This window comes from Schistocerca nitens, chromosome 12 (assembly GCF_023898315.1).
Source record: "Schistocerca nitens isolate TAMUIC-IGC-003100 chromosome 12, iqSchNite1.1, whole genome shotgun sequence".
Classification (NCBI taxonomy): domain Eukaryota; kingdom Metazoa; phylum Arthropoda; class Insecta; order Orthoptera; family Acrididae; genus Schistocerca; species Schistocerca nitens.
In genome coordinates this window covers 10,738,585-10,763,118 of record NC_064625.1, presented here as the reverse complement: position 1 = coordinate 10,763,118, position 24,534 = coordinate 10,738,585, and the positions used below count along the sequence as shown (strand labels likewise).

The 24,534-nt window shown below is 46.2% G+C and overlaps 1 protein-coding gene across 1 annotated transcript in view; it reads left to right on the top strand.

The window, feature by feature from the left end:
- Window positions 1-24,534, top strand: part of LOC126215137 (synaptic vesicle glycoprotein 2A-like) — an 81,607-nt gene that overhangs the window by 7,542 nt on the left and 49,531 nt on the right. The window contains exons 3-4 of the mRNA XM_049941800.1: window positions 3,982-4,143; window positions 21,732-21,894. Coding sequence (XP_049797757.1) covers window positions 3,982-4,143; window positions 21,732-21,894 — 325 coding nt within the window. The remainder of the gene's footprint in view (window positions 1-3,981; window positions 4,144-21,731; window positions 21,895-24,534) is intronic.

Below are 24,534 nucleotides of genomic sequence, written 5' to 3'. Positions count from 1 at the left end.
AGTCCACTCCCGTAATTTTTTATCCGTTGCAAAAAAGCTTTCTATCCTCTTCTTGTGTGTACCACTTATCGTCGCCGTTTCACTTTCGTTAAAGGGCTACGACAGAAACAACCGTTCTTCGCAGCCGCGCGGAGTGGCCGCGCGGTTTGAGGCGCCATGTCACGAATTGCACGGCCCTCTCCCGCCGGAGGTTCGAGTCCTCCCTCGACCATGGGTGTGTGTGTTGTCCTTAGCATAAGTCATTTTAAGTAGTGTGTAAGCCTAGGGACCGATGACCTCAGCAGTTTAGTCCGATTAGCAATTCACACGCATTTGAACAATCATTCTTCGCACACACCATTCGGGAATAGAACTGGAAAAGGGGGCAGTAGATTGTGATAACAGAAGTACCCCCCGGCACACACCATGAATGATTTGGCTTGTAGATTGTAGATGTAGATGCTGATATGAAAAGGAACAATCGTATCGGCTCAGTCGTAGGTAAGATATATGGCATTGGCAGGGTACTGGCAGTCTATAAATGAGATTGCTTAAACACTCGTTCGACCCATTATAATGGGTCCCGTATAATGGGACCCGTACCAAATAGGACGAGCAGCGGATATTGGAGCAGACACACGGGAGAGAGCATTACAGAAATGCTGAGAAACTTGAATTGGCAGACCCTATAAGGCAGACAGCAAATATGCCGCGAAAGCTTACATACAAACTTTCTACATCTACATGATTACCTTGTAATTCAAAGTGCCTGGCAGATGGTTCATCGAACAACCTTCAAGTTATGTATCTACCATTCCACTATCGAACGGCAGGCGTGAAAAAACGCACAATTAAATCTTTCCGTGCGAGCTCCGATTTATTTTATTACAATGATCATTTCTCCCTTTGTAGGTGTGCTCCAACAAAATATTTTCACACTTTGAGGAGAAAGTTGGTGATTTAAATATCATGAGAAGTTCCTGCCGCCCCAATTCGTGTATCATATACGTGTACTCTTTGCCTTCTTTGAAATTTTTTGATGCCGTCGTCAATCCTATAGGACGCGAATCCCACACCGCACTGCAATACTGCGGAATAGGGGGACAAACGAAGCAGTGTCTTTGGCAGACCTGTTACATTTTGTTATTGTTCTGCCAATAAACCGCAGTCTTTATTTTGCTTTCCCCACAACATTATCTACGTGATCCTTCAAAGTTAGTTATTCGTAATTGTAATCTGTAAGTACAGGGTGTCAGTTATGGAACCATATGAAATAGAATCGTCATAACTTCTGAGCGGTTTGCATTAGGATGTTCAAACCGCACGGTTGGCCGCGGGGGATGATAGGAACTAGTATGGCCGTATGGTTTGGTTTAGCGACGAAGCCCACCCTAATTTGAATGGCTTCGTCAATAAGCAAAATAAGCGAGTTGGGGGACTGAGAATCCACATTTCGCTGTCTCTTCACCCTTGACTGGTGACTGTGTGGTGTACTATGTCCTGTCACGGAATAATCTGTGCGATGTTCCTTGATGGTACGGTGACTACCGAACAGGTTTTGGAAGACGATTTCATCAGCATTATCCAAAGAGACCTTGATTTTGGCAAAATGTGGTTCATGCAAGACAGAACTCGATCCAATCGAAGCAGGAGAGTGTTTGATGTCCTGGAGGAGCACATTGTGGACCGCATTCTGGCTCAGGGGTACGCAAAGAGTCACCATATTCTGTGGATCCCAACGCATGCGACTAGTTTTTGTGCGGCTATATTAAAGATAACCCCAAAACCATTGCTGAGCTGAAAACAGCCATTCGGGAGGCCATCGACAGCATCAATGTTCCGACACTTCAGCGGGTCATGCAGAATTTCGCTATTCATCTCCAGCACATCGTCGCCAGTAATGGCAGGCATAGTGAACATGTCAAAACATACATCCGAATATCTGTAGTGACGTTAGGATGTTGAATAACTACTTTCCTTTTTTTTCATTAAGTTCAATAATTGTCATCATGTATTTAGTTGAACTGACAGCCTTTAGATTTGTGTGATTTACCGTGTAATCATTATTTAGCGGATTCCTTTTAGTACTCATGTTCACACTTTTCATCAGTTAGAGTCATTTGCCACTCTTCGCACCGTGTACATATCTTTCCATCATCTGACGAGTTTACAAGACGGCAAATGACAGCATCATCTGCAAACAATCTACCAGAGCTGCTCAGATTGTCTCCTCAGTCGTTCATGTAGATCAGGAACAGCAGAGAGCCAGCACGCCGGACATTGCTTCTGTCTTACTCAATGACTTTGCGTCAGTTATTACGAACTGTGACCTCTCTGACAGGAAATCACGAATACAGTCACAGAACTCAGATGACATTCCATAGGCACGCAATCTGATTAGAAGTCGCTTGTCAGGTATGGTGTCAGAAACCTTTTGGAGATCTAAAAATGTGCAATCAATTTTATATTCCCTGCCGATAGCACTCATTACTTCGTAAGAACAAAGAGATAGTTGTGTTTCACAAGAAGGATATTTTCTGAATCTGTGTTGGCTTTTTGTTAATAAAGCGATTTCCTCGAGGTAAATCATAATCTTCGAACACAGTATACGTTCCAAAATCCGACTGCAAATCGACATTAGTAATATAGGTCTGTAATTCAGCGTATTACACCTATTTCCTTTCTTGGGTATTTAAGAACCAATATTAAGGGAAGAATTCAGAGATATTCTACATCCTATCGCTCCTTCACAGTGAGAAAATCAGCCTATCAATTGAAGACATAAGGTCTGAAAATGAGTCCTTGATAGTATTTTGGCACTTTATCTTACAGGTTCGTCTTGATCACACAAACTTTTATACATCACTATTACCGGTTTAGGCTACTGCCGTCGTCAGATCATAAAATATTCTGATGCAGTATCAACGTCAAATTAAACATGTTTGTATATGAAGATAGTGACTCTTCTCGAAAGAACAGATACCATTGATGATCATGCAGCTTCTCTAGAATAAATGATAATTAATTGAAACCCACAGCTGCCGACAGGTGTTGTTGATATACCTCGATGTGTGCTCCGACCGGGACCCGTACCGGGATCTGCTGCTCACATCGGAGACGCTCTGTCCATCTGAGCTACCGAGAACACACATGAACAGGTACTATCTTCATATACATAGTTAAAGGCTACCCAGCCATTTACCTTCCTCTGTGCGGATGCGCACAGGTTGCCCGAACTCTTACGGGAATCGTCACATCAGTGTGCGCGAGTAATGAGTGGATGTACGTATTTAGTTTGTGAATAGTTGGCAATGTGGGTCTCACGGGAGGCGTGCAAGGGATAAGTCCCTGCAGTCGCGCTAATCTGTGTCCTCGGTGGCTCACAAGGATAGAGAGGTCTGCCATGTAAGCAGGAGATCCCGGGTTCGAGTCCCGGTCGGAGCACATATTAGCAGCTGTTCCCATCGAGGTAAACATGTTTAGTTTGACAATGATACTATGTTTCATAATCTGAGGATGGCGGTACACGAAATTGGTAATAGTGATGTGTAAGATAAAGTGAAAATCACCATACCACAGCCTGCACGGAGACGTTTAACCTGTGAATCCCCGTCGAGCTCCATGCGCGATTGGATTGGGGAGAAACCTAAACATTTGATGCCATAGCAAGTGCCCTCTCACATGCACTTCACGCTGTTTTGCAAAATCTCCATGTAGATGTTGATCCTCAGGTACAATGAAATCGGGAATGTGCTAACGGAGGAAGTGTGTGTGTCGAGGGTCGAGGAGGGGGTGGGGGGTGGGGGTGGGGGGGGAAGAGGGGAATGTAAAAATTCTCTAGGGAGACGAAGATGCAGGCTACAGTAGTTACGGAGGCAGGGAGAACGTTGCACAGGATAGAGTGGAGACCCGCACCAGACCAGTGACAACACCAGAGACACCGAGACGACGAAGGCAGAGGCAGAATGCTCCACGTGTATGTATGTGTGTGTTGTGTTGCAGGTTCGGGCAAGTTTCACTGGGTGCTGCTGACGGTGTGCGGCCTGTGTCTGGTCGCCATGTGCTTCGAGGTGCTGGGCATCGCCTACGTCACGCCGGCGGTGCTCTGCGACTTCGACATGACGTCATTCGAAAAGGGCTTACTCAGCGGAACCATCAACATAGGTCAGTGTCACCTGAGATGGACACGTTCCCCTTTTTTAACCTGTCCGTGCTTGTCCGTTAGCCAGGCAGGCAAACTGCGGCACGTTATCGGCCAAACGGGCAGGCTGCTTTCCTCCCGTCCAAACCAACCTGTGTCCAACCCGAGCAGGCTACAGCAGGGGTCTCCAAACTCTGGCGAATTTCACCGACAAAAAAATGTGTCACTGCACATTCTTCACGAAAGCGTCCTGCAAAGTTAACGAAATCTCAAAATCATTGTTAGCAACACTATTACTGCAAGACGTAACAGAGGCAGAGTATGTCAACGCATTGTTATTTCAAGCGTCGAACAATAAGTTTAGTTATGTAGTCCTGTAGCGAGTAGCAGAGCCAATGTTGCGGTGTATTGGTCGCGATAGGCCTCGAAACTCAATTGTTGGCAGTGTAGGTACCACCTCAAATATTTGGCGGGCCGGATACCGGGGGTGTCCGGCCAGCTAACGCGGGCCGGTTTCGGCCCGCGGGCCGTAGTTTGGAGACCCCTGGGCTACAGGACAGGAGTCCAGCCAGCCTGTCCCGTCTTCCCGCTGTGCTACGCAACGCACGTAGCAGTTTATTCTGTACTCTTTACGATAACATTGTGAGTAGGGTTTGGAAGCTGATGAAAATATCTGAGTATCACAAGACGAGACTCAGTGAATTATATGTATTCATTTTGGGTCTTTGTAGACCAAAAATGGTGGATTTTATTTGTACTTTTCTTTCCTTTTCGGCGTACTATGGGCTTTTTTATTTATATCGATGTGAATGTAGAGCAGGAATTAAAATGAATGGAAAACAAATAAAAACTTCGAGGTTTGCCGAAGACGTTGTAATTCTCTCAGAGACAACAAAGGACCTGGAAGAGCAGTTCAATGGGATGGACAGTGTCTTGAAAGGAGGATATAAGATGAACATCAACAAAAGCAGAACGAGGATACTGGAATGTGGTCGAATTAAATCAGGGGGGAATTAAATTAGCAAATGAGACACTTAAAGTAGTAGATGAGATTTTCTACCTGGGAAGCAAAATAACTGATGATGGTTGAAATAGAGAGGATATAAAACGTAGACTGGTTATGGCAAGGAAAGCGTTTCTGAAGAAGAGAAATTTGTTAACATCGAGTATAGATTTAAATGTCAGGCAGTCTTTTCTGAAAGTACTGGTATGAAGTGTAGCTATGCATGGAAGTGAAACATGGACGATAAATAATTTAGACAAAAGAGAATAGAAGCTTTCGAAATGTGGTGATACAGAAGAATACTGAAAATTAGATGGGTAGATCACGTAACTAATCAGGAGGCACTGAAAAGAATTTGAGACGAGAAATTTGTGGCACAGCTTGGAGAAAAGAAGGGGTCTCTTGATACGACGCATTCTGAGACATCAAGGGATCACGAGTTTAGTATTATAGAAAAGGTGTTTAAAAACTGTTGAGGGAGACCAGATTGAGGAGGATGTAGGTTGCAGTAATTATTCGGAGATGGTGAGTCTCGTACAGGACAGAGTAGCATGGAGTGCTGTATCAGACCAGTGTTCGGACTGAAGACCACAACAACAACAACAATCGATGTGAACGGTTTTCTCTGTAACTTCATTTTTCTTCCGACTAGTGCTCGCTATTCTAAATTCAAACCACTATCATTTCACCTTCAATACATGCTGTCTGTAATAAGCAAAACCATCTCTAAAAGTTGACATCCTTTGCACTTAAGAACTTGAAAGATGTCTATTATACTACGTAGCCAACTACAGTAACGTTTGGAAGTCAATTTTCAGTAACCTTAGTATGTACCGGCCAAATATGACCGCAGATATATCAATTTTAACTACTTTTGCAGGAGGTCTACTGCGGGTTCGCTGAATTCATTCTTCGTGGCCAAAATTGTTCACCATAAATTCCCCAAATGCATCTTAGCAAACACAAAGTTCGTTTTTCATATTATATTTATTTAAGAAGCACGTGTCTGTAAGAAGAAGTTTTTCTTGCGCACTAAGATTTCATCGTACGTATTTGCACACCGCCAGAATGTGGTTTTTAATATCCACAGATCCATATTTTTTCTTGCTACGGAAATGTTTGTCCCCCCCCCCCCCCCACACACACACACTTAGGATGCCTATACAGAACTAAATGTAGAAAGCCAATCTACATTTCTACACGGTTGTCAACCACTGAAACTGCCTCATAGACAAACAGCTTTTGCCCTGCTGGACCTGGGCTCTGTTTCCTGATTATCAAATATTCCCCAATTCTTAATTTCTCCTCAGTTTCCTTTAAGTATGGTTCGTTCATTTTGCTGTTGCCATTGTTACGATAGCTGAGCTGCAGTGAAACTACCTACGCAGACATACGGCTGGCTATCCTGTAACCACTTTGTATTGACGGCACAATCCGTTGCCGCGTGTAGCAGACTGAACCGGTCTGCTGAAGCTTGCGCGGCAGGCGCTAACGCAGGCTGGCTTGCTTCAACCACTGTGCCTCAGTACACAAAACGTACTCTCCTGTCTCCGTCGTGGCAAGCTGAGCTTCCTTAATGGTTGCGGTGGGAATAGCAACAGGCAAGCTGGCTTGAGAATTTTTACACCTCTGGTACCTACACGCCAGAGAGCTGCAATTTCAATCTGCCAACCTGTGGGTGATACGAGGCTACAATTTACTGATGTGGTTGCTGCATTTTACTATTTCCTGACAAAATCAACAAGCACAAAGTAGTCATACGAGGAGGCGTGTGAATACAGCCACAGATCACGCAGACCGCACATGACATCACTATACGGAAGCCAACGTCTCGATCAGCTGACCGGCTGCAGAATCCATTCCCGGGCGACTTCTGAAATTTTGTTCGATTTACCTCTACCTTCATTTACTAATTTCAGGAAAGATCGTTAGTTGTGCTGATCCTATAATACAAGTTCAATTAAGATAAGCTGCACAATTACTTGTATGCAGTTGTATTAACAATAGAACATACTTATAATCTTAGTCATCATAGCTGGATTTAAATGCCTTACTACTGAATCATTCGCTTACGAAAACGACAACATCTCTTCAAGTTTTGTGTCCGTTTCGGAAACAATGGCTCCATCTCTAGTAGATGTGCGAAGAAGGGCAAGCCAAAAATAGGAAGCTGCTTAACATTTCTCAATTCCATAGAGTGCTATAAAAGACTATGTACACCGCAGTCATGGTGACAAAGAACAGTGAACATTGGCAAAATGGGCAGATAATTTGTCCTTGAGAGTGGTCTGTAAGTTAATTTCATAACCTAAATGCAGGAAATAGGGTTCGGTCTCAACGTTACAACGTTAGCTGTACAACCCACTAACCATTGTAGCACAGTGAAATCAGTGTTTAAGAGAAAACAGAAGAACAAAAGAAATTACGGATTCTGCGCCACTTGTAAAGAGAGCTACAGAATAAAAGTGCTTGGATTCAACGTTGTTTTCGTCTGCGAAGGTTCCACGAAAGTTGTCAGTCCCTCATAGTCCATCGATTCACCTGATGCTACGGTATTTGTGTGTAATATTTGTGCAAATGTTAGTGGCGACGATACTGGTGCTGAAATTCAATGAAAAAAGCCTTAAGCGAATTTTAGCAATGCAAAGGAAAATTAACCCAGAATTAAAAATATTATCACGAAGTTTACTATATAGTGTCACAGAATTACGTACGCTATGACGAAATTAGGTGCATGGCCACCTTATTTGCTACATATTATAACCTCAACACTTTTTCATTCCTTAAAATGTTCTTCACCATGGATTATTAGAGCAATGTATTGGTCTCTTACACTTAAAATATACACTATGTGATCAAAAGTATACGGACACCTGCCTGAAAATGACATACAAGTTCGTGGCGCCCTGCATTGGTAATGCTAGAATTCAATACAGAGTGGCCCATCCTTAGCCTTGATGACAGCTTCCACTCTCGCAGGCATACGTTCAATCAGGTGCTGGAAGGTTTCTTGGGGAATGGCAGCCCATTCTTCACGGAGTGCTGCACTGAGGAGAGGTATCGATGTCGGTCGGTGAGGCCTGGCACGAAGTCGACGTTCCAGAAAATCCCAACGGTGTTCTATAGGATTCAGCTCAGGACTCTGTGCAGGCCATTCCATTACAGGGATGTTATTGTTGTGTAACCACTCTGCCCCAGGCCATGCATTATGAACAGGTGCTCGATCGTGTTGAAAGATGCAATCGCTATCCCCGAATTGCTGTTGAGCAGTGGGAAGCAAGAAGGTGCTTAAAAGATCAATGCAGGCCTGTGCTGTGATAGTGCCACGCAAAACAACAAGGGGTGCCAGCCCCCTCCATGAAAAACACGACCACACCATAACACCATCGACTCCGAATTTTACTGTTGGCACTGCACACGCTGGCAGATGACGTTCACCGAGCATTCGCCATACGCACACCCTGCCATCGGTCGCCACATTGTCTACCGTGATTCGTCAGTACACACAACGTTTTCCCACTGTTCTGTCGTCCAATGTTTACGCTCCTTACACCAAGCGAGGCGTCGTTTGGCATTGTTATGTCCGCACTATAACACAACAAAGTTTCCGTCTGACCTTCTGTCACTTAAAACAAAACTTAAGTTCGACTACACAACACTTCGCGGGCTGTAGCGCCAAGGAGAAATCAGAGTCACTAGTAGAGAATACGAGTCCAGACCACTGCAACCAGTCGGGTAGTAACACAGTCATCGGCGAAGATTCAACTGGTTAAACGGGCTCAGGGAGCTCGCTTAAATCGGCTGGTCCGGCCAATCAGAGTGTTGGTAGATGGCGCCCTTATACGGTTGCTCACTCTGGTGGCAAGGGCCGCTAACCCCGCGACGACGCGTTCACTTGCGCCAGTTGTGGACATCGTGTGCGGCGCCAAAGGTACTCGCTGTGTGCAGCTCGTCTTGTAGCACGCAGCGCCGAGTTGACAGCTGCTGTGCGGCGGCCGATACGACAGGCATTTACTGGCGTGTTGTGTGGCTTATGAGCAGCCGCTCGACCATGAAATCCAAGTTTTCTCACCTCCCGCCTAACTGTGATAGTACTTGTAGTGGATCTTGATGCAGTTTGGAATTTCTGCGTGATGGTCTGGTTAGATGTCTGCCTATTACACATTACGACCCTCTTCAACTGTCGGCGGTCTCTGTCAGTGAACGTGGCCGAGCGGTTTTAGGCGCTACAGTCTGGAAGCGCGTGACCGCTACGATCGCAGGTTCGAATCCTGCCTCGGGCATGGATGTGTGTGATGTCCTTCGGTTAGTTAGGTTTAAGTAGTTCTAAGTTCTAGTGGACTGATGACCTCAGAAGTTAAGTCCCATAGTGCTCAGAGCCATTTGAACCATTTTGTGAGAGAATGTCCAAAGGGCAATTCCAGAATAGAGAGACACGTTACGTGACCAAACGAATATTAAGAATGGACACTTGGTTAATCAGTTTACAAATATAATACAACGGAATGGTGACGTATAAAAACCTGGGTTTTGTGTGAGAGAAGTGGGATTTAGCTATTCCACCAGACACCTGTAAGTGGGATTAAGACCTGCTTATGGAACAAATTAATGTTTTCGGATCGTTCTATTATTCACAAACGAAAAGATGAGGTGGTCTGGTAGCTGGAATTCTCAAATTGCTCCAACAGTTACATATGTCGTAGACCTGCAAAGAAAGAAGAAAAAGGCTTTGTATTCCTAGAATTCACAAGGCACGCAACAAAGGCCAAAGTTGAACTCTCCTTTTGTCCTCAGTACTCATAAAGGAGGTTATAGTCTTGCCTATAAATCACTGTGAGAATATCATAAAGCCCCAAATACTAATAAATTATTGATTTTTTTCCCCAAGTGCTATTGTCAGTTTCTCACATTGTCCCCAGTAATCAAAAACGACATCACCAAAGAGAAAGCCGGCCGATGTGGCCGAGCGGCTCTAGGCGCTTCAGTCAGGAACCGCGCGACTGCTACGGTCGCAGGTTTGAGTCCTGCCTCGGGCATGAATCTGTGTGATGTCCTTAGGTTAGTTAGGTTTAAGTAGTTCTAAGTTCTAGGGCACTGATGACCTCAGATGTTAAGTCCCATTGTGCTCAGAGCCATTTTGAACCAAAGAGAATGTTTCACAATGTCCTCAAAACTCATCAACGATTAACTTTGGACATCAGCATTGGTTTCCTCATTGTTGTTGTTGTGGTCTTCAGTCCTGGGACTGGTTTGATGCAGCTCTCCATGCTACTCTATCCTGTGCAAGCTTCTTCATCTCCCAGTACCTACTGCAACCTACATCCATCTGAATCTGTTTAGTGTATTCATTCCTTGGTGTCCCTCTACGATTTATACCCTCCACGCTGCCTTCCAATACTAAACTGGTGATCCCTTGATGCCTCGGAACATGTCCTACCAACCGCTCTCTTCTTCTAGTCAAGTTGTGCCACAAACTCCTCTTCCCCCCAATCCTATTCGACACCTCCTCATTAGTTATGTGATCTACCCATCTAATCTTCAGCATTCTTCTGCAGCACCACATTTCAGAAGCTTCTATTCTCTTCTTGTCTAAACTATTTATCGTCGTTTCACTTCCATACATGGCTACACTCCATAAAAATACTTTCAGAAACGACTTCCTGACACTTAAATCTATACTCGATGTTAACAAATTTCTCTTCTTCAGAAACGCTTTCCTTGCCATTGCCAGTCTACATTTTATATCCTCTCTACTTCGACCATCATCAGTTATTTTGCTCCCCAAATAGCAAAACTTCTTTACTACTTTGTTGTTGTTGTGGTCTTCAGTCCTGAGACTGGTTTGATGCAGCTCTCCATGCTACTCTATCCTGTGCAAGCTTCTTCATCTCCCAGTACCTACTGCAACCTACATCCTTCTGAATTTGCTTAGTGTATGCATCTCTTGGTCTCCCCCTACGATTTTTACCCTCCACGCTGCCCTCCAATACTAAATTGGTGATCCCTTGATGCCTCACAACATGTCCTACCAACCGATCCCTTCTTCTGGTCAAGTTGTGCCACAAACTCCTCTTCTCCCCAATCCTGTTCAGTACCTCCTCATTAGTTATGTGATCTACCCATCTAATCTTCAGCATTCTTCTGTAGCACAACATTTCGAAAGCTTCTATTCTCTTCTTGTCCAAACTATTTATCGTCCATGTTTCACTTCCATACATGGCTACACTCCATACAAATACTTTCAGAAAAGACTTCCTGACACTTAAATCTATACTCGATGTTAACAAATTTCTCTTCTTCAGAAACGCTTTCCTTGCCATTGCCAGTCTACATTTTATATCCTCTCTACTTCGACCATCATCAGTGTGTCTCATTTCCTAATCTAATTCCCTCATACCGTCTCCAAAGTTAATTTTGTGACGGCTCCTAACCCCAAGGTCCTCGGTGGTACTTTTGGGGCAGCCACCACAAATTGTATAAAGCGTGGGTAGTGACCAGGATGTAGCTATGTCTGTTGGCCGAAAAATAATTAATGACAAGAATTGCGCCAGCTAGAATGAAGAGACGACTTATCCTTTTTTCTGACGAAACGTGCACCAGCAATAGAAGTAATATCCGAGAGTAACCCGTGTACTGAGCCTAGTCGAATACAATAGCAAATATCACACTGCAATGGCTCCGCTATAAACTCCGCGAAAGGCTAGCCATAGACAATCGACAATAGACTGTCCGTCTCGGGGCCAGCGCTCCTCCTCATATGCGAAAGGCAGAGGGCGCTGCGGACCCGAGCTCAGCCAACACCGACTCAAAGGAAGGCCTCGGCGCTTGTTCGTGACGCCTCGTCAGCTAGGCACTGCGAACGCCACGTCTGTTGCAGGCATACTCATAATGATGGTGTCTCCCTCTCTGACACAGGAAAATGTGAAACTATTGGCGGTAGTTGACCAACACACATTGTTCAGAGAGATTTGTGCAATCAATTAATTGTGCAGTTCATTACACTCCTTAACAAATAGTGTACTCCTGAACTTAAATTTCCACCTGTTTTAAGGATTGACATACAAAAACAACTTCATGGTCCAGCAGCAAGAGAATTCGTGCTTCTTTACCTTATTTGTAAATCTAAGGAAGTTACGTTTGTACTGGGTTTCTTTTACAAGAAACTGTGAACATATTGGTGCTCTTCTTTAGGTACCTTGGTTGACTATGGGGTGAGGAGCACTGAATGTTAATGAAATATATGGCGATTGTACACGTTGGGGGAGGGGGTGGGGGACAGAAGAAGAGGCAAAAGAGAGATACTTGTTTTATCAAATAAAATTTTTTTATCTTATAAAGTTTCTCCTTTCAGTTGCAAAAGGGGAATATTTATCTGTTCTAATGTGCATGTTTAAAAAAGTTTAAGCTCAGCAGTATTTTCGATGTATGAAGCTATTTTGTTTCCTGTTTAGAATTCCTTTCGTTGAAAACGACTGTAATGTAATGACTGGCAACAGTTGGACATTTACACTTGTAAATTAGTTCACATTTCCAGTGACGATGTCAAACGAAAATAAATGAATAAATAAAAGAAACGAGTTAATTGTAAGGGGGTTGGGGTAAGTTTCGATAACAAAATGGATCAAGTAATTATAGTTACTCGAATGTAAAATTTCCGAAGCTTGCAATGGGGCAAAGCATCTTCTCATATTGATCTACGTTTGTTTCGACAGGATTCAGTAATACAGAACTATGATATTCATTTGTAGCTTTACGATAATAAGAAAATCTTTCATCTAAATAAAACTGCAGAATCCAAAACAATACCAAACATTTTGTCCACAAATAAGAGATTTATAGTGATAAGTACGCCCAGGCGTTTCTGCCTGCAACAGACCTGGCGTTCGCCGTACCTAACTGACGTGACGTCACCAACAAGCGCCGAGGCCTTTCTTTGTCGGTGTTGGCTCAGCCGTGGCGCGACCTCTTCCGTCGGCGGTAACGCCCTGAGACGCCGACGGCCGCGACAGGAACTGTGGCCAGCGGTGTCACGGTCAGGGCGCGCGTGCACGAGTAGGTTGGTTGGTTGGGTCCGCGGATACAACATTCCTCCCCCTTGAAAGGCCACCAAGACGTCAGGTGCTGCAAGGGCCTGCCGACGAAGGGGGATGTGGCTACTGTGAGGCGATGGGGAGCCAACGGAGCGAGGCTGGGGGTCGTCGACTCCCGCGTCCCGGCATTCGCCCTGCGCTGGAGCCGGAACCAGCCGAAACAGCCCCAAGGACGCAACTCACAGCAGCCACAACGCCGCTTTTATTCCATCCTAGCCACGTGTCAGGGCTCTGGAGTTGTTTACACTGACGGTTCGATGGTTGCTGGTCGTGTTGGTTATGCTTCAACTCTAGGGGACCACTATGAACAACGTTCCTTGCCGGATGGCTGCAGCGTTTTCACCGCTGAGCTGGTCGCCATCTTTCGTACCCTAGAATATATCCGCTCCTGCTCAGTTGAGTCCTTCGTGATCTGTAGCGATTCCCTGAGCGGTTTACGAGCTCTCGACCAGTGTTTCCCTCGTTCTCGTCTGGTGATGGCTATCCAGGAGTCCCTGCATACTCTCGCCCGTTGCGGCCGCTCTGTGGACCCCCGGCCATGTTGGGATACCCGGCAATGAAACTGTTGACCGCATGGCGAAAGAGGCCAACCATCTCTGGACATTGGCCTCCCAGAGACTGATTTGCGAGCAGTCCCCCACCGAGAAGTTTTTGCGCTTTGGGACGCTGAATGGCGCGGTCGGATCACGCCCAATAAACTCCGTGCCATAAAGGAGACGACGACTGTGTTGCGGTCATCCATGCGAGCCAACCGCAGGGACTCAGTCGTCGTTTGTCGGCTCCGCATTGGGCGCACCCGACTGACGCACAGTTATTTACTGTGTCGTGAGGACCCACCTCTTTGTCGTTGTGGGGCGGCCTTGACGGTGGTCCATATTCTGTTGTCCTGTCCACTTTTAACTGTGCTCAGCCAGACGTTTGCGCTGCCTGATACGCTCCCTGCCCTTTTAACTGACGACTCTGCCATAGCGAACTTAGTTAAGCGTTTTATTCGGGCAGGGGACTTTTATCGCTTAATGTAAGTGTGTGTCTTTTTGTGTTGATTCTGGCCCATGGCCTACGATTTTAGTCTGATTTTTTAATGTGTTTCTCGGTGGTTGGCTTTTCCTTTTTTGTTTCTATGGTCGGCCAACCACTGTCACACTCTGTGTGATTTTAGTTCGTCTTGTCTGGTCTTTGTCTGAGTTTCTCTTGTTCTGTGTCGTCTGTCATCTATTCTGTTGATTTTACTCTCTGTGGGTGTTTTTAGTATTTGGATAAAGGGATCTATGACCGTAGCAGTCTGGTCCCTTTAATCCCACAAACCAACCAACCCAACTAACGCGACGCGACTCTCGTAGACGACGGCGATGTAGCCTCGGGCGACGGCGACGATGACCCGTGCGAAGTGGAGGCGACGGAGGCCCGGTCCGGAAGAGCCGAAGGGCGGGCTGGAGCAGCCCTGGCAACGGCGTCGATTTCCATCGGGGTTGGCGCCTGCAGCGGCGATGGCTGCGTGGTCGGCGAGGGACGCCCGCCATCCAGGAACCGGGGCGAGGTTTGCATGTGGGTCTGCAACGTAGAAGTCGGCGGCAGTATAGCGAGTGTGGCTAAGCCGCAGCTGATTGCGGTCGCGGCGCTGCATGCCGAGGGCGGTGGACAAAAGATACATGTGGGACCCCAAGCGCCGTACGACGGTACCCTGCTGCCAGCGGCGGCGGCGGCGGCGGCGGCCTGAAATACACAGGAGTGTGAGGCTCAAAGCGACCGTGCGGCCACAGCGGCGCTAGCGTGCGCGGGGGCTTGAGCAGCAGGGTGAGCAGAGTTCGGTGACGACGTCCGTGGAACAGCTCTGCCGGCGATGGGCCGTCGCGAGGCAGCGAACGACATGATGACAGGGATAGTAACAAAGCTCGGTCTCTCGTGCGGTTGGCGCGACGTTTGCTCATCTGTTGTTCGAAAGTACGAACAAAGCGCTCAGGCTCGCCATTGGACTGAGGGTGGAAAGGAGCACTTGGGGGATGAGCGATTCCATTATCAACACAAAACTGTTCAAAATCCCGCGAAACAAAAGAGGGTCCATTGTCTGTGACAATAAATTCAGGCAAACTTTCAATGCAAAAGATCGACGAAAGTGCGTGGATGGTACTCTGACAAGGGAACTTCCCCATCGCACCCCCCTCAGATTTAGTTATAAGTTGGCACAATGGATAGGCCTTGAAAAACTGAACACAGATCAATCGAGAAAACAGGAAGAAGTTGTGTGTAACAATGAAAACAATAAGCAAAATATACAAACTGAGTAGTCCATGTGCAAGATAGGCAACATCGATAATCTGGACTCAGGAGCGCCGTGGTCCCGTGGTTAGCGGGAGCAACTGCGGTACGAGAGGTCCTTGGTTCGAGTCTTCCCTCGAGAGAAAATTTTAATTTTGTATTTTCAGACAATTATTATTTGTCCGTCCGTCCCTCCGATGCGAGGTAACTGCGCCGTAGTATGGGGACGCTACACCTAAACAAACATGGAAACACACGACGTCAGTCGACTACAGCGCACGCAAGAGAGAGTATTCCTGCTAACGAGGCTCCCTGGCTGCCAGTTGACTGCTCGCTACTTTGGACGAGAGTGCATTAAATACGTGACACGTATTCCGTGGCCAATATGAATCCAGCAAATATAGCTCGCGACTTCAATAAACACAGACACCAAACTTATTACAGTGAACAGAGACGTCAATGAACGAACGGACAGATCATAACTTTGCGAAAATAAAGGAAGCAAACTTTTCACTCCAGGGAAGACTTGAACCAAGGACCTCTCGTTCCGCAGATGCTCACGCTAACCACGTGACCACGGCGCTCCTGAGTTTATACTATCCTTGATGTTGCCTATCTTGCGCATGGACTACTCAGTATATTTTGCTTATATTTTTCATAGTTCCATACAACTTCTTCCCGTTTTTTGATTGATCTGTGTTCAGTTTTTCAAGGCCTATCCACTGTGCCAACTTATAACTAAATCTGAGGGGGGTGCGATGGGGAGGTTCTCTTGTGAGTAGTAATATTGTTCACTGCCACGACAAAAGGAAACTTGCGATAGGCATCCACGACAATAAGCAAGCCATCGAGTACCCCAGAATGGGCCCGCAAAGTCGAGGTGAACGCAGAGGGTGTGGGCCGTGAAACAAACTTCTGGGCCGGGGCCGACTGGTGTTCGATGCACGAACGGCACTGAGCGGTTAACCGTTCTATATGTCTGTCCATTCCTGGCCATGTGCAATGCTGGCGTGCAAGTTGCTTAGTGTGAACCATTCCCCAGTGGCCCTCATGTAACAACTGCAAAACTTCGCGTCGCAAAGACATAAGAATCACCACACGAGTTTGTCCCGACGGAGAGCGAAGGAGCAAAACACCACGTTGCACTGTCAGGTCGTGGCGTTGAGCAAAGTAACGGCGCACGACGGGATTTGCAATGTTCTTCGGCGAACGGGGCCATGCCGTGCGAACAAGACGCGAAAGTTCACTCAAATCAGCGTCCGAAGCTGTGGCCCGTGCAATATTGCGGAAGTCCAGAGGAAAACTAAATACGACGTCACTGTGTTGAGAGTCGATGTGACAACAAGCAACGTCTGATTCATCAAAAGCTGTATCACGGGCGATTGACAAACGAGACAACACATCCGCATTGCAATGGCGAGATGTGGGGCGATACAAAATTTCATACTGGTAATTTGACAATAACAAGGCCCACCGTTGCAATTTCTGACCGGTACGGAGGGGGAAGGGGGGGGGGGGTGGACCGGCTTTGCAGCATGGAACAACGGCTGTAACGGCTTATGGTCCGTCACGAGAAAAAATTTCCTGCCATACAAGTATTCACAGAACTTCGTTACTCCATATATGATGGCCAAGGCTTCCTTCTCAATTTGGGAATAGTTCTGTTGTGTGGTGGTGAGCAATTTGGAAGCAAAAGCTATTGGGCGATCAGCTGAACCGACACGATGCGACAACACTGCACCTAACCCATAGGATGAAGCATCCACAGCAAGAACAACTGGTTTAGAAGGGTCGAAATGTACAACGCAACGATCACTCAACAGCGCTATTTTCAGTTTCTGGAATGCCGCTTGGCATTCGGCCGACCACACAAACGGAACGCTGCGCCGACGTAATCGGTGCAAGGGGGGAGGGGGGGGGGCAGCTATTTGCGCAGCATTGGGTATGAACCTATGATAATAGGTAATCTTCCCTAACACAGATTGCAACTCAGACAAGTTCTTAAGCAAAGGAAGGCCGGCAATGGCACGAAGGTGCGACTGCAAGGGATGTACACCTTGTGCGTTGATAACATGTCCAAGATATTCTATTTCCGTACGAAAAAATAGACACTTTTCCTTGTTCACTTTGAGCCCTGCTTCCGACAACACTGTAAATAAGCGACGAAAATTCTGAAAGTGTTCCTCTGGAGTACGACCGGCAACCACAATGTCGTCCAGATAATTTGAGCAAAAAGGTACTTTGGCAGTCAGTTGCGACAAGTAGCGCTGAAAAATTGCAGGAGCGGAGGAGCTGCCAAAGGGGAGGTGCAAATATTTAAAGAGACCCAAATGAGTGTTGATCACACGAATGTCCTGGGATGGTTCATCTAAAGGAATTTGCAAATACACATCCCGCAAATCAATCTCTGAATAGTTTCGGCCCATGTCTAGTTTGTCCATTAATTCCTCAGGGCGAGGGAGAGGACAGCTATCGACAATTGTCTGTGGATTCACTGTACTCTTGAAGTCCACGCACAAACGCAACGAACCATTGGGTTTCTTTAGTACAACTAAAGCGGAGGCCCACTGACTGGCACTAATGGGCGCAATGACTCCCTCATTTTGCAAAGAACGGAGTTCTTCTGCGACCTGGTCGCGCAATGCGTGAGGCACCGGTCTTGGTTTGCAAAAACGTGGGCGGGCGTTATCCTTCAGCGTGACGTGTGCAACATAATCACGTACGCAGCTCAAACCACTGCCAAGCAACTCGGGGAACTCTTCACAAAGAGGAACAACAGCATCAGGAGTAGGACCTTCACTAACAGCTAACACGTGGTCTCGGATGCTGAGGCCAAACAAATCGAAGCAGTCCAGTCCAAAAATGGTTTCGCATGAACGTGCGGCGACAGCATGCAATTGAATTGTCCTGGTATGCTACATGTACCCAGTACTATAATACGTTCGCCACTATATGCCTAAGCGGAGCGGAAGGCTGAGCAAGTTTAGGCTTTCCTAGCAATTCATAAACCCGGCTATTTATCAGTGTAACGGAAGAGCCGGTATCCAACTGAAATTTCACACGATCTGAAGCAATGTGCAACTCCATGTACAATTCGTTCGCCCGGAGTTGCACAGAGGGCGGCAAAGCACTCTGAACTACATTGACACTAACTACTATGCAAACCATTTGCTAGAACACTGTCTTCAACACTGTTGTCTTTAGAACTAATAGCATGAACAGAATGTGCGTGTCCAGAAGCACGAGAAACAACTGAGTTCCGTTTACGCTGTTGGCACACGAATTGTATATGTCCAACCGGTCCACAATTGTAGCAAGAATAATTACGCGATGGGCAATTTTCGCGAAGAAGCAACCTGTCCGATGTGACGCAAAAGCTGTTGGCGGGGACAGGAGCTACTTCCGCCTTGCTGATCGGGAGCACGGTCGGTCTGTTGTACACGATGTCAGACCGACACACGACAAGCGGTAGGCAAGTAAAAACTATTCTGAGCACTTTCACATGCATCTCTACTCTCCAAGATAGCTACGACTTGGTCTAGAGAGGGATCGGGGATCCGCAAAATCTGTTCCCTTACGTGAATGTCTTGCACATTCTGCGTCACGAATCATATTGTCTGCAAAAATTTTTCCACATTCACACGCAAAACGACAGTCACGAGTTAAGCCCTTAAGGTCAGTGATCCACTGTTTGTAAGTTTGACCCGGCTGTTTGCAATAACGAAAAATCTGAATCTGACCGCAGCAACTAGAGTTTGCGAGTCAAAGTACTGCGATAAGGCCTGGATGCACTGTTCATATTGCAGAAGTTCAGGTCGGGAGGCCGGGAAAAGTTTTCCCAATGAACGGTACATTTTAACACCGGCGGAGGCCTAGAGAAAAGAAAGTTTTAGCTGACCTGGGTGTTGGTGTGCTGCCATGTGCGATTCGAGTAAGGCCAGATACTCTTGCCAAGTTCCTTCCTCTTGATTGAACGCTCTGTACGGCGGCGTGCAGGTTGGTCGGTCCGTTGCGCCTACGGCAGTAGGGGAAGTCGATTGCTGCTGCGCTGCTACGAGTTGCACGCCAGACAGTTGTTGTGTCATCTGCTGCGTCTGCAAAACCAAAATCTGTTCAAGTGCGTCTCTGGATGCACTAGACGCTTGCGCCGGATTCGTAGGAGCAATGGGTGGAGGCGCGGGAGTCGTCATGTTAGTACGATGCAGCTGTTGAAAACAAGATACCAATAAATGAAACAAAGGTGCGAAGCGCTCCACACTGTAATCACCCAAAGGGGCTGACAGTCCTGAGAATAAATCAGTATATGATTTTCAGAAGGCCTCAAGCTCCCTTAAACTAAATCATAATCTTACTAAAATGAACTTGGAGTCGACGCCGGGGAAGATCAGTTTGGATTCCAGATACTGATCCTGCGACTTCTCTTAGAAGATAGGTTAAGAAAAGACAAAACTACGTTTACAGAATTTGTAGATTTAGAGAAAGCTTTTGACAGCATTGACTGGAGCATTCTCTTTGAAGTTCTGAAGATATCAGGTGTAAAATACAGGGAGCGAAAGGCTATTTACAACTTGTACAGAAACCAGACGGTAGTTAAAAGAGTCGAGGGGCATGAAAAGGAAGTACTGGCTGAGAAGGGAGTGAGGCAGGGTTATTCAATCTGTACAAGGAGCAAGCAGCACAGGGAACGAAAGAAAAGTTTAGAGTAGGAATTAAAATCCAGGGCGAAGAAATATAAACTTTGAAGTTTGTCCATGTCATTGTAATTCTGTTAGAGACAGAAAACGACTTGGAAGAGCGGATAAACGGAAAGGACAGTGTGTTGAAAGGCGGATATAACATGGACATCAACAAAAGCGAAACGAGGGTAATGGAATGCAGCCGAATTAAATCACGCGATGGAAAGGGAATTAGATTACGAAAAGACACACCCAAAGTAGTAGATGAGGTTTCTCATTTGGACAGCAAAATAACTGATGACTGCCAAAGTAGAGAGCATATAAAAAGTAAAGCATTTCTGAAGAAGAGAGATTTGTTAACATCGAATATAGATTTAAGAGCCAGGAAATCATTTCTGAAAGTATTTGTAAGTAGTGTAGCCATGTATGGAAATGTAACAGGTAAGATAAACAGTTTGGACAAGAAGAGAATATTATAAGCTTTTGAAGATAGATGGGTAGAACACGTAACTAGTGAGGACGTAATTAACAGAACTGATGAGAAAAGAAATGTCTGGAGCAACCTGCTTCAAAGAAGGGATCAGTTAATAGGACATATTCCATCAAGGGGGTCTCCAATTCAGTACTGATGGGAAGTGTGTGTGGGGGGAGGGGCTGTAAAATCGTTGAGGGAGACCAAGAGATGAATACAGTGAGCCTGAACGGATGTACGTTTCATAATTATTCAGAGATGAAAAGCGTTGCACAGAATAGAGTAGCACTGACAGTTTCATCACATCATTCTTCGGAGTGAAGCCCACAACAACAATCTTAGTAAATATGTCTGAAATTCCTACATAAAAATGAAGAAATGATGGTGGTAGGAATCCTCCTATTGCAGAAATAGTCATAAAACACGGTCATCGAAGTTCCATGGTACCTCCAATATACTCATAAATAAAATCAGGTAATGAACGAGAGCAATGTGTGGTTCTCAAGTCGCAACCAAAATTCATAAATGGGGAGAGGATAGGTCACAGTCTTCTGAGTGCTCTGAGAGGATCAACCACGACTTCCTCTGCTGTGCACATCCCTCCATCTCTGAGTTTTATTCACACACGACGTCCTCAGTTATTTGCTGTCTGAGTTATAGTCTTTGTTTTCTCCTACAATGTTTGGCCTCTATACCTCCCTCTAGCACGACTGAATGTATTCCCTGATGTGTAAAGACAACCTGTCATCGTGTCCATTCTTTGTCTCAGCGTTTTCCACACAATCCTTTCATACGTGATTCTGTCGAATTAGTTTCCAGTATCGACCTGTATCGCCGATCCTATAACTCTTACATTACTTTCTATTGCGATTTCGTTTTCTTATCAACCACAAATTGGAAACTGTGACCTTCTTCTCAGTACTCAGAAATTGCTTTCAACAATTGCCCAGACCTACTGCGTGGCTACCACGTAAACCAGATTGCTTAAATGCGTAAGAATTTTAACACAGATCTAAACTCTTCTAAGTGAATTTGAGGCTGGCGTTGACAAATAGATCCAGGTACCGAAGTTCCAGGGCGAGGTGTTGGCTGACGGCGCCCGCCGTGTTGGCAGGCATGATCGTGAGCTCGCACCTGTGGGGCTACGCGGCCGACACGTGGGGGCGCCACGTGGTGCTGTCGCTCACGCTGGGGCTCAACTTCGTCTGCTCCGTGCTGTCCGGCCTGATGCCCAGCCTCGCGCTGCTCATCGTCTTCAGGCTCCTCAGCGGTATCTGGTGAGTCCCCGCATCCACGTGTCCCTCTCTGGGAATAGACACGGATTCTGCAAACTCGTGGAACTCAGTTCGCTTTGTAAATGGGTGGTCTCGAGCCTTCACGGTCTCGTAGCCCCGACAAGTGCCCACACATCCAAGAGCTTCCTGCCGAGTGCTCCTTGATCACTATCAGTCGTTACGTTACTACCGTGTGATTGCTGCCCTCTGCCATTTACACTCTAGTGGGTATTACAGTTTCCTCGGCTGGTCACGACACTAGAATGGCTATGAGCAACCTGGATCACTTTGACTAGTCTTGAACCCTGATGACCTCACACCAGTCAAATGGTTCAAATGGCTCTGAGCACTATGGGACTTAACATCGGAGGTCATCAGCCCCCTAGAACTTAGAACTTCTTAAACCTAACTAACCTAAAGACATCACACACATCCATGCCCGAGGCAGGAGGCGAACCAGCGACCGTAGCGATAGCGCGGTTCCAGACTGAAGCGCCTAGAACCGCTCGGTCACGGCGACCGGGTCACACCAGTCACTGATCCTGAACTCATGACGTCAGATGCGACATTGCAAGCGACGTCCCTGTCTATGACCTCATCGTCACGCCGCCACAAGAAATGCCGTCCTTGCCATGACGTAATTCAGGTGAAGCTTTCACAAATTAAAGCTCAGACGTCGACATACTGCAGTATCACCGAGATCTTTACATATTTTTGATAAATAATCGAGTTCGTACAGATACTACATCTACATCTACATTTAAACTCCGCAAGCCACCCAACGGTGTGTGGCGGAGGGCACTTTACGTGCCACTGTCATAACCTCCCTTTCCTGTTTCACTCGCGTGTGGTTCGCGGGAAGAACGACTGCCGGAAAGCCTCCGTGCGCGCTCGAATCTCTCTAATTTTACATTCGTGATCTCCTCGGGAGGTATAAGTAGGGGGAAGCAATATACTCGATACCTCATCCAGAAACGCACCCTCTCGAAACCTGGCGAGCAAGCTACACTGCGATGCAGAGCGCCTCTCTTGCAGAGTCTGCCACTTGAGTTTATTAAACATCTCCGTAACGCTATCACGGTTACCAAATAACCCTGTGACGAAACGCGCCGCTCTTCTTTGGATCTTCTCTATCTCCTCCGTCAACCCGATCTGGTACGGATCCCACACTGATGAGCAATACTCAAGTATAGGTCGAACGAGTGTTTTGTAAGCCACCTCCTTTGTTGCTGGACTACATTTTCTAAGCACTCTCCCAATGAATCTCAACCTGGTACCCGCCTTACCAACAATTAATTTTATATGATCATTCCACTTCAAATCGTTCCGCACGCATACTCCCAGATATTTTACAGAAGTAACTGCTACCAGTGTTTGTTCCGCTATCATATAATCATACAATAAAGGATCCTTCTTTCTATGTATTCGCAATACACTACATTTGTATATGCTAAGGGTCAGTTGCCACTCCCTGCACCAAGTGCCTATCCACTCCAGATCTTCCTGCATTTCGCTACAATTTTCTAACGATGCAACTTCTCTGTATACTACAGCATCATCCGCGAAAAGCCGCATGGAACTTCCGACACTATCTACTAGGTCATTTATATATACTGTGAAAAGCAATGGTCCCATAACACTCCCCTGTGGCACGCCAGAGGTTACTTTAACGTCTGTAGACGTCTCTCCATTGATAACAACATGCTGTGTTCTGTTCGCTAAGGACTCTTCAATCCAGCCACACAGCTGGTCTGATATTCCGTAGGCTCTTACTTTGTTTATCAGGCGACAGTGCGGAACTGTACCGAACGCCTTCCGGAAGTCAAGGAAAATGGCATTTACCTGGGAGCCTGTATGTAATATTTCCTGGGTCTCATGAACAAATAAAGCGAGTTGGGTCTCACACGATCGCTGTTTCTGGAATCCCTGTTGATTCCTACATAGTAGATTCTGGGTTTCCAGAAATGACATGATACGCGAGCAAAAAACATGTTCTAAAATTCTACAACAGATCGATGTCAGAGATATAGGCCTATAGTTTTGCGCATCTGCTCGACGACCCTTCTTGAAAACTGGAACTACCTGTGCTCTTTTCCAATCATTTGATTTGGAACCTTCCGTTCCTCTAGAGACATGCGGTACACGGCTGTTAGAAGGGGGCAAGTCCTTTCGCGTACTCTGTGTAGAATCGAATTGGTATCCCGTCAGGTCCAGTGGACTCTCCTCTGTTGAGTGATTCCAGTTGCTTTTCTATTCCTTGGACACTTATTTCGACGTCAGCCATTTTTTCGTTTGTGCGAGGATTTAGAGAAGGAGCTGCAGTTCAGTCTTCCTCTGTGAAACAGCTTTGGAAAAAGGTGTTTAGTATTTCAGCTTTAAGCGTGTCATCCTCTGTTTCAATGCCATCATCATCCCGGAGTGTCTGGATATGCTGTTTCGAGCCACTTACTGATTTAACGTAAGACCATAACTTCCTAGGATTTTCTGTCAAGTCGGTACATAGAATTTTACTTTCGAATTCACTGAACGCTTCACGCATAGCCCTCCTTACGCTAACTTTGATATCGTTTAGCTTCTGTTTGTCTGAGAGGTTTTGGCTGCGTTTAAACAGTAGTTTCCTAACTTTTTTGTTGAACCACGGTG